Genomic DNA, 14,284 nt, shown 5'->3' on the forward strand with positions numbered 1-14,284 from the left:
GAGAGTATGTGGAGGAAGGTATGCTGACTAGGGGAACTCTGGGTTGTTGATAGACGCGCACTGATTCGGACAAAGAAGCAAGCGCGCTAAGTAGAGTCGCGACTCCACATGATCGATCAACACCAACTTATCTAACGTCTCGCGATCTTCGTCCAAGTTTCTTTTCGACAACTCGGACCAACGGCCCGTCCTAAAGCTACCATTTCCTTTCGCTTTGTCTTCTTGGCATTTGCATGGCGTTCAGTCTGTCATTTCTGTCTTCTTGGCTTCTAGCAACTAATGAGCCATGACCTGCTCTCGTTAGAATTATTCCCGTGCACTTCCGGGCACAGCTCACTTCTACAGTTTAGCTCCAAGACCCCGAGAGCTTTTGGCTCCCAGTCCTGGATCTATAGAAATGGAGATCACGAACGTGAACACTTACCGTGACCTTATAGCACAAAGGGGTAAATACGTCGAGGATGTCTTACGGAGCGGAGAATATGACCCTTTTCTTCTGCACCATTCCTTCCTACTTTTGGCACTGCCACTTGCTGCCTTATTCATTCCTCACAGAAATGCTCTTCTGCGAGCATCTCGATATATATTCTTTCCATTGATTCTCGGTTTGGGATCCTACATTATCGTGTACACCAAGGCCTCCGCAGTTGGCAATGGCTACTGCATCGGCCTTGTTACCACATGGTGGATTCTTTGGTCTGCCATTATGCTTATTATGAATGATGTCCAAAAGGACTTCAAGAGAATTGAAAAATTCTCAGTTCCTGCCAGTGATGATGCAGACAGGCAACGAGTCAACCGTACTCCGGAGCCTCCACGCATGGATTCAAGGGTGAACGGCAATGACTCGTCGGTCAGACATCGTCATACTTCAACTACACAGGATCCTCCTCCACCGGGAACAGACAAAAATTATAAAGAAGTGCTTCGATGGCAATCATATCCTGAGTCGCTTGGACACCGTTTCAACTGGATCCTGGGCCTGCTGTTCAACTTTCGAGGCACGGAGTGGAACTGGAGGATATCTGTTGTTCCCGCATTTCCACAACCCATAGCTGACCAAATGGAAGGGAATTCCTCTAGTGTGGATACGTCCGAAGTCATTGATCTTCGGGAATCTCGAGAGTGCCTCAAACAGGCCACTTGGAGATTCTTGAGAGACTACATCGCTCTTGACATAATCAAAGTGATCATGATGCGTGATCGCTACTTTTGGGGCCTCATCTCGGACCCAACCCCGCCCCTTTTCCCTTTTGGCATACTAGCCTCGATCCCTCTGCTTCTCCGTCTCTATCGTCTGGTTTTATCCTGCATTGGGGTCTTCGTCGCAATCGATTTCGTGACGTGCCTGAATCCCATCTTCTTTCTCGGTTTCTCTCTGGCCTTTCCAAATGCTTCGCGGGCTATGACGAGCGTACCCCTTGAAGCTGCGTGGCTTTACCCTGACGAATTCGGACCTTTCAGACAGTCCATATTGGACCATGGCATCGCTGGCTGCTGGGGTATATGGTGGCACCAGCTCTTCCGCTTCAGTTTCTCTGAACCCGCCAGGTGGCTATCGTCATTCCTTCCACGCGAACTACGTCACAATGGAGGCCGGCGTGTCGTCTACTTACTCGCCCCCTTCGCCATAAGCGGCCTGCTTCATGCATTTGGAAGCTACTGCCAAACAGCAGCAACCGAGCCGTGGTCTGGTCCGTTTCCGTTCTTTTTCCTACAGAGCGTTGGCCTCGGTGTACAACGAGTCCTAGCTAAACACGTTTTACCAAAGATACTGCCATTTCAACCACCTTCATGGCTGCGCAGAGCGACAAACCTCACAGTTGTTATCGCGTGGTTTGTTTTCACGGGCCCTGTTGTCACAGATGACTTTGCAGCTGGTGGAGTGTGGTTAATTGAGCCTGTTCCGATTAGTGTTGTTCGCGGATTGGGATTTGGAGCTGAAGGTGATGGTTGGTGGCGCCTTCGTGGACATTGGCTCGAGTGGTGGAATGGGAAGACATGGTGGCAGAGTGGAATTCGGTTCGTATGATGCGATACCCACGTGCAGTATACCTTTTGGATCTGTGTAAGAGGACGAGACGAAGGATCTGCTCGTTCCAAGCGGGCTCTATATATTATCGTTATTATCATTGTTACTCGTATCAATCATGATCCACCGTTCACCATCCACAAGGTTACCGTGCGTACGTATATAGTTCCCTGATGAGAAAAAAGGATCAATGATACCCTAACAAGTACACCATGAGAGTACTAACTTGAGACCACCAACAAGAACACGCATCCATCTCGACTTAAGATTCGGAATATGCCGGCCGATTGATGGTGTCGCTGGCATCTCCGAACTCTAGAGTAGTTATACAATGATGCAAGGTACTGTATATATATATATACTTTTCCTGTTCTATCATTCGATCTATTTCGTTGTACTTTAGCTATTTATACAGAAAATTATGATGTGCACTTTTATCCCTCCATGTCGACATCCTCTTCATCTTCGTCATCAGTATCCGGTTCAATATTCAAGGCTGGCAGTTCGTCATCACTGTCTTCATCATCTTGGGTAGCGGCAGCTCCGCCTTGAGCTCCCGTGGCTTCAAACCTGGTAGCAACGGATGCAGGGACGGAGACACTAGGGTTAGACACAGATGGAGCGGAAGGCCCAGATACTGAAGGAGCAGTAGCCGGCGTTGCACTAGCCTCTGACAGGGTTACCGGAACTGTTGCAGCGGCACCTTTATCAGTGGCTACGATGCTTGATGCGGCAGGGGTTGGAAATGTCCGTTCAAGAAGTGTTGGTGCATTGGCGGATTCGAGACGCATTTTCTTTGACTCCCCGTTGGTGATGGCGGAGGGTCTGGGTGCGTCAGTTTCCATGGCGTCTCCAGGGTACGTCCTCTTGCTATGAGCGTTTATCAGGTCTTGCGCAACTTCAGCTTCGACAGCTACTTGGTTGTGGGAAGCTGGGAGGAAGCGATCAAGGGTGTCTGTTGCGGGTCTGGCAGCTTCATATTTTGGTGCAGTGACCTCATCTTCTTCCTCATCTTCTCCGTCGATCATGGACATGTTTCTCTCGGGACCGCCGAGTAGGACGGGCATTCTAGGTCGCAGGAGCCCTTCGACTTCTAGTTCAGCACTATACTCTCTGGCCAAGAATGGCATGATGCTTGGGTTTGCTCTCCGGCCCTTAACGACAGGAACTGGGTTGAGGACACTAGCCAGCATGGCTTCCTTGTTTTGCGTTAGGATCACTGTCCGGTCAATCTCAGCCCGTAGTGGTGGAGGTACATGCTCAGCAGGGAGCCAGACGAGTAAGACTGTCAGAAGTCGAGAAGCAGCGAGTTGAAGACCTTGAACTGATGCAATGTCTCGGAGTTGTTGGATCTTTCTGACGTCTGCGTTCAAGAAAGCATCGGCATTCAAACTACCCTGCTTAGACTTCGATTTTCCTTTCGACTCCGACTGTTGGTTTTGCGCAGATTGTGTATCGACACTTGATGGGAGGAGGTCTTGGCAGCAAGTCCTGATCAGCGGACTGAGAGTAGAAATATGTTGTTTCCTCATTGAGCGGCCGACCAAGGGAAGCAGGCGGTACAGCAGTGCGTACAATGCGGTGCGGACGTCTTTGTTGAATTTCTCCGAATCGAAAATCCAGAGCGCCTGCTCCAGCATGTTCTGGGCAACGGGTACCACACCCGTCTCCAACAAGTCGACCACCGTCATGAAAAGCTCCAGGCAAGCAACATGGATGCGAGGGAGTTCACTCCAGAGGCTTTCACGTTCATCTCGGCCAATCTGTGGATTCAGCTGCACAGTACTCTCAAGTGTGTCTTTTCCTTCTGGGGGCACTGTAACAGAGGCCAGCCTAGATGTTAAGTCCAGTATTGACCCCAGAGGGATATTCACAGTAGCTGCTGTCCGCGTCGAGATAAAGCCAGAAAGAAGATGTAGTAGATTTGTCAGCCTGTCAGACCCAGCATGAATTCCTTGCCATCCTGGAAGACCCAGAGGATCGGATTCCCAATCCCCAGCTTGTTGGCTGTAGTCATGGGGCCTTGCGACCTGTCGCAGAGTGGAATCGGTGGACTCCCATTGCTCGACGACAGCTCTAAAGGTGTAGTCGGCGGCTCTATGAGTGGAAGAGATCGTCAATCGGAGGGCTGCCTTCCATTCTTCACCGTGGGTATTTTTCGGGGCGCAGTTGTGAAGGGATATGAACAGTCGATGTGCCAATCGGTTAACAGCTTCCGGGAAAGACTGGCCTGATGTTCCAATGATAGCGATGAGAAGGCTATGAATCTGAGCAGAGAAGGGACGCAGTACTGTCGGGTGTCTTGCGATCAGGTCTGTGAGAGCATGCAGGACGGTTTCGAGCAGCGACGCATTCGGCTTGAGCACTCTAGTCGGCTCCGACGTTGGTTTCACAGAGACGGCATTCAGACACGATGTGATAAAACCAGGCAGGGAGGGAGTAGTTATTTCTCGAACCAACGTCTGATATTGGTATGTAAGGTGGAATATCCGCGTCAACGTGATGATGCAAAGTTTCTTGGTCGATGTTGGGTCCGGTTTCTAAACAGATGGGCTTCAGCAAGCGGCTACTTGATAAACGTGAAATCTGAAGTTGCGAGAGAGGGCCTGAAATATTAAAGACGACCAAATTCAGAAATACGCACCCCAAGCACGCTCAACAATCCGCGCACCCATGGCTCACATCCGCGCAGAATCTCCCATCGACCAGCTTCTATTGTGGCCTTCACCAAGATAACCGCCGTCCATCGTCCTTCAATACTGCGGTCCTGGAGCAAGCCCGTCAATCGAGTCTTGAGCTTGTGGACCTGGAGAGAAGCATCCGACTCCGATCGCGCATTATTCTGGGATTGAGGTGCAGAGAGGATATCAGCGCAGTCCCCCAAGGCTGTCGCAAGAAAAGCAGCAATCTGAGGCAGCTGATTCACGGGAGTCGTCGTTAATCGATGCGTCACGGCGCGAAGAGTGGTGAGGGACGCCATTGAGACTTTGGGGTTTGAGATATCGCAGGATAATAGAAGTCGCCTGTGAAGGATCTTCTTTCTCCCCGTCTGAATGAAGAAAATTCCTCTTTCGCATCAATCTGAAGCTCGACAAAGACCGCGGGGAAGAAAAAATATTGAGCACAGACCACCACAGCTGTGGTGTAACTTACAGTGTAATTTTGGTCACCGCATTACACAGCGTTAGCGGTCACAGGCCGTCTGGGCGGTAATGATGATCATCCCGAGGCCAGTGAACCCGTTGGGGGATCTAGCAGGTGGTCAACTCGCTGCTTATGAGATGATCTAAGGGCCCCCGACCTTTCTGTGCGAGTATGGGCGTGAACGTCCCTGTCATTCCTGTCTAGAGTGCTGCCCCCGCAGACCAAACCAGGATAATGAGTGTAAGTGTCCTCCCGGTGTGAACAATTGGCCTCCTTACGCGTCCTTAAACAGTGCATGGAGGGGAGCAACAACTGACATATGCAGCAGGGCAAAGACAACGATAAGGCGCATCGCTATATCGCCGCCTTGGACGATGCACGCTGCCAAGATAGATGGAGTGAGATTCCAGAGTTGATTAGGAAAGTTACCAAACATGCGCCGGAGAGGAAATGTAACACTATACTGTCCAATAATCCCTGTTGCTTGGACCGAACGCTAACTTGTGGTATGATTATTAGGTCTTCTACAGGTAGCCAGCGCAGAAAGCCAGGTAGTGGCTTATATCAACAGTCGACCTTCCACAGCAGCAACGTCGAATTCAGGGTCCGCATCTACCCAACTATCAGAATTGATACCTACCCTTCTATCGGTCATTGAGGAAGCACAAGGGACACCGCAGGATGTCTTCCAGGCCCAGGTTTGTCTGGGATGGGTACACTGGGTGTTGTCAGAGCCGGCTTTGGCTGCTGCTCGCCTGCCGAAAGATTTCTATGCTACCGTACAGACACTCTCAGGAGAGGGTGAGGCACTGTCACCATGGACGGAGGTCTGCCTGGTGAAAGGGTGCTACATAAAGGGTAAGACTACTGGCAAACCAAAATGTATGTCCACTAGCTAACATGTAGCAGGTGCAGGCCAATCCATCGTGTCGACAGCCGATGAAGCGATGCAGACTTTCAGTTCTGTTCTACCCTGGCTCGCCGCCCTCAACCAGGCAACGACTTTCTCTCCACAGCTTCTTTTCTGGACCGAGAAGCTTCTAGCTAAAGCAGCATTAATATCAAGCGGAGAGGCCCAGGCTCAGGGGCCTGCCGCAAGCGAAAAGACCATCGAACTGGCTCTTAAGTCGTTTAGACTGTGGTCCGCCCATCCTAATGTCAAATCTGAGTTGGCGCCTCAGAATGCATTTCCGGTAGAAGCACCGCTGCAGTCTTCCGTATGGAGGTCTTACTACGATCTTCTTTCAGCAATCCTGCAAAGAGGCCTGGTCTATGTGCCTTCCTCAGAAGGATCAGCACGCCTCCAACTGGCCAGCGAATTCAGACGGGTAGAAGGTGTCTGTGAGAGCAATCTGCTGAAGGAAGTCAGATTCCCTGTTGCAAGCGCCAGAGCGCCGCAGGTAGAGGCATGGGTCGAACAGGTTATCGGAAATTGGGAAGTGCTCTGTGGCCCGGACTGGACGGATGAAGACCTTGGGGAAGGAGGTCAGAATGCACTAAGTAGGAATGTTGTCGATGTGAGTGTGAAAATACAGCAGACTAATGGCTGATCAGATGCACTAACTTCGTCTTCAGATCCTTTATCGTGCCGCTACCAAATCATACCATTCGCACCTGATCCTGCGACGCCTGTTTCACGTCCATTCTGCTCTGGCTGATTTTGACCTTGCTATGAAAGCTCTAGATTCGTATGTCGAGATTGTTCTGAGCGCGAAGGATAGAGCAGAGAAAGGCGCAGAGTTAGGAGAACTCGAAGATGAAGAAGTCCTGCTAAAGACTATCTCTGAAGGGGTCCTCATGCTGTGCTCACTAGGCGCTTTCAGCGAAGCTGAAAAGGCCAAGAAGCTGACTGAAATCCTCGTGGATTGCGTCGAGAAAGACCTCCGAGGAGAATCCCCAGGCAATAAACAACAAACTGTCTCCCCTCCTGTGATTGCTATGGCCTACAGGGCTATTGGCATCGGACTTGCAAATTGGGCGAGGTGGACTCCAGTCAACGAATCTCGTGATGACATCAGGGCTGAGGCCCTGGATAACCTCGAGCGGAGCATCGCCCCGGAATGGGAGGATCAATTCAACATTTCGAGCTATTTTGCGCTGTCGTTGCTCTTGGCTGAAACTAGGGATCTCGATGGTGCAATTGACTGCGTCAAATCAGCATTGGCATGGAACAGCCAGTCCCTCAGCGAGCATGCTGTCATGGATTCAAAGAGGCTTTCCAGAGAGCGTGACCTAGTGCCTCTATGGCACCTGCTTGCGCTTTTGCTCAGTGCTAAACAAGACTTTGACATCGCGGGCCGCTCGTGCGAAGCAGCATTCGAGCAATTTCCAACCGCTGTGAACGCCTTCGGTCAGAATGGACGTTCTGTGGACCGAGACTCAGCCGGTTTTGCGAAGGTACTGATCGATCAGCTCAGCGGGCGAGAGAAAGAGCGCATAATTGAGACACGCATGACCCAGCTGGCGTTGGTTGAGGTCATGGACGGTGCTGAAGTTGCTCTTAACCGTAGTGATCAGTTATTGAGTCTTTTCGCTGCATTGTTTGGGGAGCACGATCTTGTCGAGAAGACTACCCCAACTACCCCGACGACACAAAATGGCACAAAGACGGAGCAGCTTGAGATACCCAAGACCTCTGCTGGTAGTGTCAGAAGCTTCCGTGGTAGCATATTTGGCCGAAAAAAGAATGCTCGACAACATGACAGTGCTGCTGACAATGACGGAGAGCGAAATCTGCCAACGCGCTCAGGAAGGTCAGGCTCTCTGCGGCACAGATTGCACAGACATGAGGACAGCAAGACCACCCACCCCGAGGCTCAGCACCAGAATTTGAAAGAAACTAATGGTGTTGGACCGATTGAGCCCAAGCAGGGCGCCGAACAGCCACAGTCTCCGGAGACGGTAGGCATTGCAGTTTCAGATCACGCCCCCTCGCCCTCCTCTCCTCAAAATGAAAAGCAAAGCTCAACGCAACCCCTGCCGCCGGTTGCTCATAATATCAAGCACAAAGATCTGCCGCCGCCGGCAGGTCACGAAAAGCAACCTCCTGAACAGGATGTCCGATTGCCAATTTCTGACAGGTTCGACTCGCCTACGGGTGCAGTTATACGATTCCCTGCTGTGCAAGCACAGAAGCATGCCTTGGTGATTCTCGTCAAAATCTGGCTACTGATCGCTGGTCTCTACCGACGATCAGGGCTCTTCGAAGATGCCAGCGAAGCCTGCGAGGAAGCATCGAAGCAGGCTGCTCGGTTTGAGGCGTTGGTCGCATCCCAGGAATTCTCTGCAAAGAAGTTCTCTGAGCGTACCTGGGGAACCGGCAAGAGCTCTGAGGAACTCTGGGGAGACGTCGAAGCTGAACGGGGTGCGATCTCCCTCGCTCAGGGGCTTCCACACGAAGCAATTAGCCATCTTGAGAGTGCTTTGATGCGCTTCCCGGACCATCCCAAGGCAACTATCTTGTTAGGGAATTTGCTTCTCGATATATGGGACAACAAAATCCCAGCGGAACCACGATCTCCCAGCCTCCAACCCGACTTCGCTGACCTGTCACTTTCCGATTATGTGAAGCTTCCGGGTGCTTCTGAAAAGAGTGGCAAAAAGCCTTCATCTTCTTCTGATGGATACGCGCAATCCAAGCAGACACCTCAGCGTGACATTCAGCCAGCCGAAAAAGATACCCCTCAGATCCTTAGCCGCCTTGCTGCTCGCGACAGAGCCTATATGCTGGTCTCCACGCTAACCAAGTTGGGCACGTCGTGGGATAACTCTGAGGCGTGGTTTACCTTGGCCAGAGTCTACGAGGCCGGAGATCAGCTCGAAAAGGCAAAAGAGGTATTGTGGTGGGTTGTTGAGTTAGAAGACCGAAGACCCGTCCGGCATTGGTGGGATCTGGGCTCCGGTGGTTACGTGTTGTAGGATTGTACATATCGTTGGCATTTTACCTCTTTACTGTTGGACTGCTTTATTGTCCCCGGGTTACTATTGTCGAAGGTGCAGCTTTTTGATTCCAGGTCCTCGCTGCATATAGAGAGTTATTTATGGAAAATCGAGCGAAAGCGGATACCATAGTTTGTCCGTAGCGTTTAGTGAAATTGATCTAGCAGTCGCACATATATACAAGTTCTCCAACAAACCTCAGCAGCCAGGGCACTCTGTGAGTGTAGAACGGAATGGACGCCTCTTGAGGGAAAATCTATCGCTCAGCAGCGACAGGAGTCCAGGCCTCAATCTTCGGCCGCGTACTGGTCACACTGTCAGTCTATCCCTGCAAGCATAGCGCCATTGACACCATAGCCGAGGGAAACTTACGTCGAGTACGTCTTGTAGGCAGCACGGCTGAGGGTGAGGTTAGGCCTGTGCTCAGGCAATTCCCAAGCACGGATACCAGTCTGCATGACTCTGTCTACGGTTGGGGGAGCGTCAACCATGTAGGACAGCCAAGCGTGCCTATGAAAGGTACCAGATCAGCATTCCGGCTCAAATTCGACAAATCGACTTCCGATGCAGAGCGTAGGGGGAGTCCTCACCAGCCAGGCTCAATCTGGGAGGGGTCGTATTCCTTCTGCTTGTAGTCGACCCATCGTGTCCGGACTAAGTTCACCCATATCAGCTCACGGAACTGCCAAGTCAATTCGACTCCCCTCAGTCTGCTACTTACGAGGAAGCTCCTCCTCGAAGTTCTCGTAGTACTTGTTGCCGTAGCGGTCGGTCGCAATCAAGGTACCGGCCTTGGTATCACCTGTCGCATCCGTCAGTTTGGGGGGCTGTCCAGAGGGACCAATTCTCCAACAGACTAACCGATGTACTGTATTTATCGCAGACAGAGCTCGCAGTTAACCCTCCTGTTTCAATTGACACGATATCCGTCAGGCGCTTGCGCATGAACATACCTGCATTTGGTGGCCATATTCCTGTAGAAGACGGGCGTTAGCAATGATTAACCGGTACTGAACGGGAACAGTCGAACCTTGAGGCCAATCCTTCTCAGGTTCCGCAGCGTACGGAGAATAGTCGACATCTTCGCGGTGTGTGCCCTTGAATGTGTCGTTCGACGGAGAGAGTCGTGAAGTCGTCACGGAAGCAGTCGAGCCAGAGCGGGATTGCAGGGCCGCCCGATCGGGTATAGCGTGATATCGGATTTGTTATGTTTGCAGTGATTGGCCAGAGATCCGCCGCGCGCAAGATAGAGTATGGTAGATTGGTTAGCGCGCATATCGTTTCGAAGATCGAGATCAATAATGGGTTGTATGTAGACCGTCTTCTGATCGAGAAAGAAACTGGTCTGGGAACATGATGCTCTGCCGAATTGGAGGACACAGCTTTCGCTGCTCAGCACGGCGGTCCGTTGCTACAAGAGGCAAGCTTGCGGGTCGCAAATTCTCAGTCTATACCAGCTCCAACGCGGCTGCTCCTTCGACTGCGTCGCCATTAGGCGGGCTGACGGTCGAATTGGACCGTATCGCGCCTCGGTTTGAAGTGTCTGCCTCTCAGATCACAATCCTTGACTCTCCAAGCTCTTTCTACCAGACGTTGAAGGTTTGTCGCGAGATCACGATGGCAATGGCTCTGGACAGGACTAATTGGTTTCTATTGGCAATAGGATAAGATACGACATGCGAAGCGGCGCGTCTATCTATCTACTTTGTACATTGGGAAGACGGAATTCGAACTCATTGAAACGCTCGACCAGGCGCTTGGCGAAAACCCACGGCTGCAGGTTTCCATTCTGACCGATGCTCTGAGAGGAACTCGCGAAACACCCAACCCATCATGCGCGTCACTGCTCGTTTCATTAGTATCGAAATACGGGGCAGATCGAGTGGAAATACGAATGTTCCATACACCCAACCTTACTGGTCTGAGGAAAAAATGGGTACCACGAAGGATAAACGAGGGTTGGGGCCTGCAGCACATGAAGCTATATGGCATTGATGACGAGATTATACTTTCTGGGTGTGAGCTCCCGTTTGCATAACATACTTGATACTAGCTAATTCTTCTGGTCCAGAGCAAATCTCTCGGATGATTACTTCACCAACCGCGTCGACAGATATCATGTCTTCAACTCCAAAGAGCTAACGAATTACTACGCCCGCATCCACCATGCAGTCTGCAGTCTTAGCTTTCAGATCTTACCAGATCCACACAGTAACGCAGGATACCTGATGGATTGGCCGGCTGCGAACATGGGACCTTCGCCACTGGATGATCCAGAAGATTTCATATCCTGCGCGTCGGCAGTTCTGCACCCTCTCATACAACCATCCGACTCGAAGTCACTCGTCTCCTCGAATTCCTCAAAACCGACATATGTATACCCTGTAGCGCAGTTTACGCCGCTACTAAAACCCGATTCATCTACCGAATTTCCAGCAGTGACGACGATTCTCAGCCTTCTCACAAAATCCCCTTCCCTGGCCAATTCTCGCTGGCTTTTTACGGCCGGCTATTTCAACATCCATCCTGTGCTATCCTCCCTTTTGATAGCAAGCACATCCTCGACCCCTCAAGCACCCTTTCAGACACAGGGAACTGTCCTCACGGCATCACCCTGGGCTAACGGCTTCTACGGCTCTCCCGGAATTTCCGGCATGCTGCCAGCAGCTTACACTCATCTCTCTGCACGCTTTCTCGATAGGGTCGCAGAAGCTCAGAGGACTAACTCAATTCAGCTCAAGGAGTGGCGTCGCGGAACAGTAGGTGAACCCGGTGGCTGGACCTACCACGCCAAGGGTCTCTGGATCACACTTCCCAAGGAAGAACACCCCAGCTTAACCTTCGTTGGAAGCAGCAACTACACGAAACGCTCTTACAGCCTCGACCTGGAAGTTGGAGCGCTAGTAGTTACAGAAGATGAAGCCTTGAAGAAGCGACTAGGTGAAGAAACACAATGGCTGCAGCAAGATGCGCAGCCCGTGTCGAGAGAAGATCTGAGGAGAACAGAAAGGAGAGTTGGATGGAACGTCCGACTCGCCATGTGGATTGTGGAGAAAGTGGGAGGTGCATTGTGATAAAAGAAACAAGGCATAGACAAACCATTGGTTACATATTTGTACAGTATATACGTCGATAGCAACATCTAGATGCTAACTTAGTTGTATGATACACATTCGTATAGTTACTCGGGCTGGAATAGAGAGACATACTATCTTTCTTCGAGAACAAGACCATGGTATATAATCAAAGCTAATGAGGGTAATACTGCATCATGATCTAAAAACCATAAACAAAAAGAAAAACCGAACAGATGCATTCCGGAAAATAGAAAAAGAAAAACGCCTCGGACCCTTTTTGGTTCACGTTGATGGTCGTCGAATTCATTCAATTTACTTCAAGCATTGCCAGAAATTTTCCCAGGGATTCTGGCTGGACCCAAGCCCTGCCTGACCTCATCCAGCATCTTGATACCAATTGCTTCGTTTCCGTTCTTGCCTCTCTTTGCCTTTGCGCCTTTCCTCCGGGTTTCCTTGGAGCGATCGGTCCATCCGGACAGGAAACTGTCCATGACTTCGTCAAAGTCACTGCGTAGAGGGACGTTTCCGCTCTGGGAGACGAAGCTGGGAGCCTGGGAGACACCCGTCGCGCCAGTCATGCCGGTCATGCCGCTGACGACAGACATGCCATCTTCGTATTCTTCGCCTTCCTCATCTAGAGCGTAGAGAGCCTCTATCTTCTCGAATCGGTCGTCCAGGAGCCGCAGTCCTTCGGTACGAACAAGGGAAGAGGAGGTCATGGAGTATGCGGAGGGGTTTGTCAAGGCACCCTTGCGCTTCTTCCTCCGGATGGGGGTGCCACCAACGGTGAACATGGTAGATGCAGCCGTTCGACGCTCAGACTCTGTTGGCGCTGCGGGGACGGCCTTGGACTTTGAGTCCTTCTTGAACTTGGCAAACTCGCGCATCCAATCCCCGTCTTCGGGCTTCATGTCGGGAACGGGGGCATCTTCGCTGGGCAACTCCCCTGAGACCTCTTCATCGTGGGACGAGCTTGTCTGCGACTCTTGTTGTGGCCCTGACTCAGAGGTACTTTTCTGAACAGGGGCTTTCTCTGTAGCATCTGACTCCCAGCCATCGTCCTCATCTCCATTATCAAACAGGGAGTCTTCCCACTCTTCAGGGTCAACCTCCTCTCCTTCCTTCGTAAGGGCACCGAAAACATCTTCGTCATCCTCATCGACGTATGCTTCGTCCTCAAGAGCCTCCAACACCTCACGCAGTCGAGGGTCCATATCTGGCTTGAAACCCGCAATCGCATCGGGCACATCCTGTTGGTCCTGGTACGTAGGCTTTTTCACGTACGAGGAGGCAGTAGATCTGCCATCGTAGACAGAGCCATATTCCGAACCATAGACACTAGCACCCCCAAACTCACTCCTGGAGTCATCAAGCGACAGACCGTCCCGGAGCGCGTCTTCGAGCTTCTTTCCCTTGCCCTTTGTTTTCGCCTGCGCAGCTTCGATGAAGTAAGAGTTTCCACCGCCACCGCCCAGTTCGCGCAGATGCTGCATGTAATCGTACTTGCTGTCATCGTAGAAAATTCCATAGTTCGCCGCTTCACCCTCATTCTTGCGGACACCTGAAGTGTCGATTTCTTGTTCGAGATCCGCGAGGTGCTTGATCGGCCTAGAGGAAGAGGACTCGCCTGATTCCGAGCCACCAGTGCGTGGCTTAGAGACTGGAAAGAGAATACGGTCTTGCGCCTCCGGATCGTGGATTAGCGGGTCATTTTGCGATCGGTGGAAGAGCTGATAAGTCGTAGCAGACTTTTTATCGCTGGAAAACGAAGAGACAAATTAGCATCGGGGGAGAATGGTGGGTCGACGATCAACATACATCCACTGCTTCTTCGGAGCCATCTTTGCGTATTGAACAACCCTTCAATTCTCTAGTTGGACGTTTGGTGTCTCTGGTCCATCAGGAAATAATTTCATTTTTCGGAGTGGGATGTTCAATATGCAGTCACGTGAGGTGTTATCTTATCGGCATTTTTTCTACAAGAAAAACTACGCACAACGGGCACATTCGGTAAATCGAAGAACATGACGACAAGTAATAGAATGGGTGGATTGATCAGATATCATATATATATCATGTCAATTATAGATTA

At 51.1% G+C, this 14,284-nt stretch overlaps 6 protein-coding genes across 6 annotated transcripts; 3 read left to right on the top strand and 3 right to left on the bottom strand.

Annotated features, from left to right (window-relative positions):
* The first annotated feature begins 295 nt into the window (after positions 1–295).
* Positions 296–2,249, top strand: C8Q69DRAFT_57703 (membrane bound O-acyl transferase family-domain-containing protein). The gene has a single exon (XM_028633803.1). The coding sequence runs from the start codon at positions 398–400 to the stop codon at positions 2,030–2,032; it is 1,635 nt and encodes a 544-aa protein (XP_028490040.1). The 5' UTR covers positions 296–397; the 3' UTR covers positions 2,033–2,249.
* On the bottom strand, positions 2,250–5,114 carry C8Q69DRAFT_57702 (rRNA processing/ribosome biogenesis-domain-containing protein). The gene is made up of 2 exons (XM_028633802.1): positions 4,677–5,114; positions 2,250–4,572 (listed from the first exon to the last, which is right to left on the bottom strand). Exons 1-2 carry the CDS (start codon positions 5,010–5,012, stop codon positions 2,467–2,469), a joined length of 2,442 nt encoding a protein of 813 aa, XP_028490041.1. The 5' UTR covers positions 5,013–5,114; the 3' UTR covers positions 2,250–2,466.
* Positions 5,115–5,264: 150 nt separating this feature from the next.
* On the top strand, positions 5,265–9,240 carry C8Q69DRAFT_427748 (hypothetical protein). Its single transcript, XM_028628448.1, has 5 exons — positions 5,265–5,416; positions 5,505–5,628; positions 5,696–6,034; positions 6,086–6,693; positions 6,752–9,240. Exons 1-5 carry the CDS (start codon positions 5,411–5,413, stop codon positions 9,092–9,094), a joined length of 3,420 nt encoding a protein of 1,139 aa, XP_028490042.1. The 5' UTR covers positions 5,265–5,410; the 3' UTR covers positions 9,095–9,240.
* Position 9,241: 1 nt separating this feature from the next.
* Positions 9,242–10,232, bottom strand: C8Q69DRAFT_454755 (NADH-ubiquinone oxidoreductase subunit B17.2). The gene is made up of 7 exons (XM_028629727.1): positions 10,146–10,232; positions 10,069–10,089; positions 9,977–9,983; positions 9,837–9,917; positions 9,706–9,769; positions 9,488–9,625; positions 9,242–9,420 (listed from the first exon to the last, which is right to left on the bottom strand). Exons 1-7 carry the CDS (start codon positions 10,194–10,196, stop codon positions 9,372–9,374), a joined length of 411 nt encoding a protein of 136 aa, XP_028490043.1. The 5' UTR covers positions 10,197–10,232; the 3' UTR covers positions 9,242–9,371.
* A 139-nt stretch (positions 10,233–10,371) lies between these two features.
* Positions 10,372–12,314, top strand: C8Q69DRAFT_57749 (hypothetical protein). The gene is made up of 3 exons (XM_028633805.1): positions 10,372–10,714; positions 10,779–11,131; positions 11,187–12,314. The coding sequence occupies exons 1-3, from the start codon at positions 10,469–10,471 to the stop codon at positions 12,187–12,189; spliced, it is 1,602 nt and encodes a 533-aa protein (XP_028490044.1). The 5' UTR covers positions 10,372–10,468; the 3' UTR covers positions 12,190–12,314.
* Position 12,315: 1 nt separating this feature from the next.
* C8Q69DRAFT_57745 (low-temperature viability protein ltv1) lies at positions 12,316–14,258 on the bottom strand. Its single transcript, XM_028633804.1, has 2 exons — positions 14,011–14,258; positions 12,316–13,950 (listed from the first exon to the last, which is right to left on the bottom strand). Exons 1-2 carry the CDS (start codon positions 14,031–14,033, stop codon positions 12,510–12,512), a joined length of 1,464 nt encoding a protein of 487 aa, XP_028490045.1. The 5' UTR covers positions 14,034–14,258; the 3' UTR covers positions 12,316–12,509.
* Positions 14,259–14,284: the final 26 nt, after the last annotated feature.

The sequence above is a fragment of the Paecilomyces variotii genome, assembly GCF_004022145.1.
Source record: "Paecilomyces variotii strain CBS 101075 chromosome Unknown C8Q69scaffold_1, whole genome shotgun sequence".
In the NCBI taxonomy this organism is placed as follows: domain Eukaryota; kingdom Fungi; phylum Ascomycota; class Eurotiomycetes; order Eurotiales; family Thermoascaceae; genus Paecilomyces; species Paecilomyces variotii.